Below are 3,000 nucleotides of genomic sequence, written 5' to 3'. Positions count from 1 at the left end.
ATGTCCAGTACGCAGAATGGCAGATCATCCTTCTCTGATTTATTAATCTTTCTTCCCTGGTTTCATTTTTGCTGTAGGTCGCGCACAACTACTGCGTATCGAGCCACCTCCCAACATGGGCGAAACCCTACTTGTAGCTGAAGACAGTACCCTACAGTTGGCGTGTGTACACCAGGGACATCCAGTAGCCACAGTTCGATGGTTTCAAGATGGAGTGCTGAGATCGGAGATTACTAGCAAGCAGGAGCAAAACGAAGAGCAGGAAAGACGACGTGAGGTGCTTGATTCGTGGCCGTCGACAATCACTGTACCAAACGTTCGTCGTAGAAATGGTGGCACATGGACTTGTGAAATCTCTCAAGCTAGGCAGGAAGATGGTGTAGAGATGTTCATTGAGCGCAGGAGTATCGTAGTAGAAGTCAGAGGTAAATGATATTGATTTTCTAAATTTTGGATAAAGATCACGAAGTGACCTATAAAAACCTGAGCCAAAGCCCCTAACATATTTTGCCGTCCGTAGAGAAGTACCTGCATTTCTAGGTTGAGGCAAAGGTTCTCTGCCAAATTGCCTTTTGATGATATGAACAATACAATTCCTTCAAGAGGAAATGTGCACTGTGAAATAGGGGTTTGTAAATGACCACTATTAACCTCTTCCAAACCTTCTTTCCTGTTTTAAAATAATCTTGAAGCGCTTATGGATCAATTAACTTCGAAGATTCTACGATTCATTTCATCCGTACTGCCTAGCTTATGTAGCACTTACATCTTCTTTGCTGTCCACATGTCTTTTGTTCTTATTCTGTTCTCCATCTCCACATAGGGAGATGCACTTTGATACATTATACAATGTCACAATTATTATGATTGCTGTAGTAGCTCGGCCACTGGGCTATGGTTAATTTTCCAATTGGTCAGCTTGACTTAAGAACTGATACAGAGTGTCATTCCTTCGGTCGTTTCTTGCAGCTTTGCAGCTGTACGTCATCAATCTTGATTTTGATGTAGAGGACCCGGATGAAAACGTGACTATCGTTGGGACGCAACAATACATGGACGTCAGAGGAAATGTTACTGACGCTGTGAGTAGAGCAGTTTTGTATTTTTCTTGCTTTGGTGGCTGAGGCTCTGTTTGCATAACATCTGTTTTGAGTCAACACAATCCTGTATTGGCAAACCTTGTCAGAACAAAAGGATAATACTCACGTGTATGATGGCCAGTTCCCTCAACACATCAGTTGCCCATGATTCGATGATAGCCGTGTGATGCGTTTGGTGCCAGAATGTCGTTTTTCTTGCTCTGCGTCGGGAATAGAGTTGTTTTGCCGAAGGTATGGTGGTCCTGTGACTATACTCCGCAAGACCTCACATTCCCATCACCATTGCATGCACTGTCCACATTCCCACCACCATTGCATGCACTGTCCACATTCCCACCGCCATTGCATGCACTGTCCACATTCCCACGGCCACTGCATGCACTTTCACCACCACCAGAGCATGCACTCTCCAGCCAACATTTTCCAAATCAACTGCAAAGAAACTCCATTTTTAACCGGGGATTGAATGCAACAGTTTTGGGAGTGTGAATTATAAATAAATCATAAAAACGAAAGCTGCTACTTGCTCCCCTTCTTGTGATCCTTTTGTGCGGAAAATCTACATAATATGACATACCGTAAAGTCTTGTATAAAAGCCGCACTTGAATAGAAGCCGCCCTCGAATGGAAACCGCAAATTTGGGCCCATCTAATCACACATAAGCCTGATTTTAGTGTTGACATACATAGAAATACCTGTTTTGTATAGAAGCCCGTCTCATATAGAAGCCTGCAAAATTTCACCAAGAAAGTCCTAGAAGCCGCGGCTTTTATACAAGACTTTACGGTATTCACTGCTTTGAGGGAAAGACACATTGTGATATTATTCTTATGCAGACAGTAGAACCTACTTGGTCGACATCATATGGCTCTTTTTAATTCCGGCTTTTCATTTTAGGTTAATGGTTCTGTTCTCGTCAATGCAGGTTGAGAAGCTTTTCCTTACTGATGTGAACCTTAATGAGGTTTTCTTTCTCGATTCAATTCCCGAGAATCCGTTCCATATTAGGTAAGCTACAGTATCGATTCTTGGCATTCCTGTTGCTTGCTAGAAGTTTTGTGAACAACAGTATTCTAGGAAATTCTAGGAAGTTGATTTCTAACATCAAATTTTAAACGTCACTTGCGCTTTGCTTATAAAAAAACATAATATCTCCGGACACGGTCAATGCTACCCACCATGTTGTCTGATGATTGTGCTATGTGCATGAAACAAAGTCGTGAGAGTGTGTATCTCAGAGTCGAAACACAGCTTCCCCTCTCTTTCTCTCTCTCTCTCTCTCTCTCTCTCTCTCTCTCTCTCTCTCTCTCTCTCTCTCTGAGTTGTGACACCCTAGCCGTAGTGCAGTGTTGTGTTGTGTAACTAACCTACTCAGTGGGCGTATACCATACACATGCGCCAACTGTCCTTGCGTATGCCAGCGGGAGTGAATGAGCTCAGGATTAAGTTTTTTTCGTCTCTCTTGAATGATGCTTGAAATGTGTTTTGCTTCTCTTTCTTGTTGCAGGACTGGCTCCATAATTGTTGAAATGGACTTGCGAATACTACAGACACTGGTTGTCCGTGAAGATAATGCTGATGAGCTGCAAAGTCGCTTCAATATGGCGGCTGAGGACCAAGCAGACATATTTGGTGTGTTGGTGACACCTAGCGCAAGAGTGATGGCAGTCAGTAAGTCTTGTATCGAGGTCTGCTACTGAACCACTAAATCGGCATTCCTGATACAATCAGGCTGAACCTGAGGACATAATAGCCTATATGTTTTAAACGTGATGTGTACGTACGCACAATATGTGGTTTTCCGTGTCTGTCAACCAAACAATACACTTGCGTGTAATGTGGCTGAAGAACCACTGTTTTTGGTCAATGGCCGTACGACTGTGACTGAGGAACCTCCAC

The 3,000-nt window shown here is 43.2% G+C and overlaps 1 protein-coding gene across 1 annotated transcript; it reads left to right on the top strand.

Annotated features, from left to right (window-relative positions):
• The first annotated feature begins 83 nt into the window (after window positions 1–83).
• Window positions 84–2,978, top strand: LOC135830758 (uncharacterized). The gene is made up of 4 exons (XM_065342974.1): window positions 84–425; window positions 970–1,082; window positions 2,027–2,109; window positions 2,609–2,978. The coding sequence occupies exons 1-4, from the start codon at window positions 116–118 to the stop codon at window positions 2,799–2,801; spliced, it is 699 nt and encodes a 232-aa protein (XP_065199046.1). The 5' UTR covers window positions 84–115; the 3' UTR covers window positions 2,802–2,978.
• Window positions 2,979–3,000: the final 22 nt, after the last annotated feature.

This window comes from Sycon ciliatum, unplaced genomic scaffold (genome assembly GCF_964019385.1).
Source record: "Sycon ciliatum unplaced genomic scaffold, ocSycCili1.1 SCAFFOLD_2763, whole genome shotgun sequence".
Taxonomy (NCBI): domain Eukaryota; kingdom Metazoa; phylum Porifera; class Calcarea; order Leucosolenida; family Sycettidae; genus Sycon; species Sycon ciliatum.
This window is presented reverse-complemented; position numbering and strand designations above follow the sequence as displayed.

Excerpts from the sequence above, each read along its gene's own strand:
- LOC135830758 (XM_065342974.1), top strand. The coding sequence starts at position 116 with ATGGGCGAAACCCTACTTGTAGCTGAAGACAGTACCCTACAGTTGGCG. Across the intron at positions 426-969 it reads TATCGTAGTAGAAGTCAGAG|CTTTGCAGCTGTACGTCATC; the intron begins GTAAATGATATT and ends CGTTTCTTGCAG. Across the intron at positions 2,110-2,608 it reads GAGAATCCGTTCCATATTAG|GACTGGCTCCATAATTGTTG; the intron begins GTAAGCTACAGT and ends TTCTTGTTGCAG.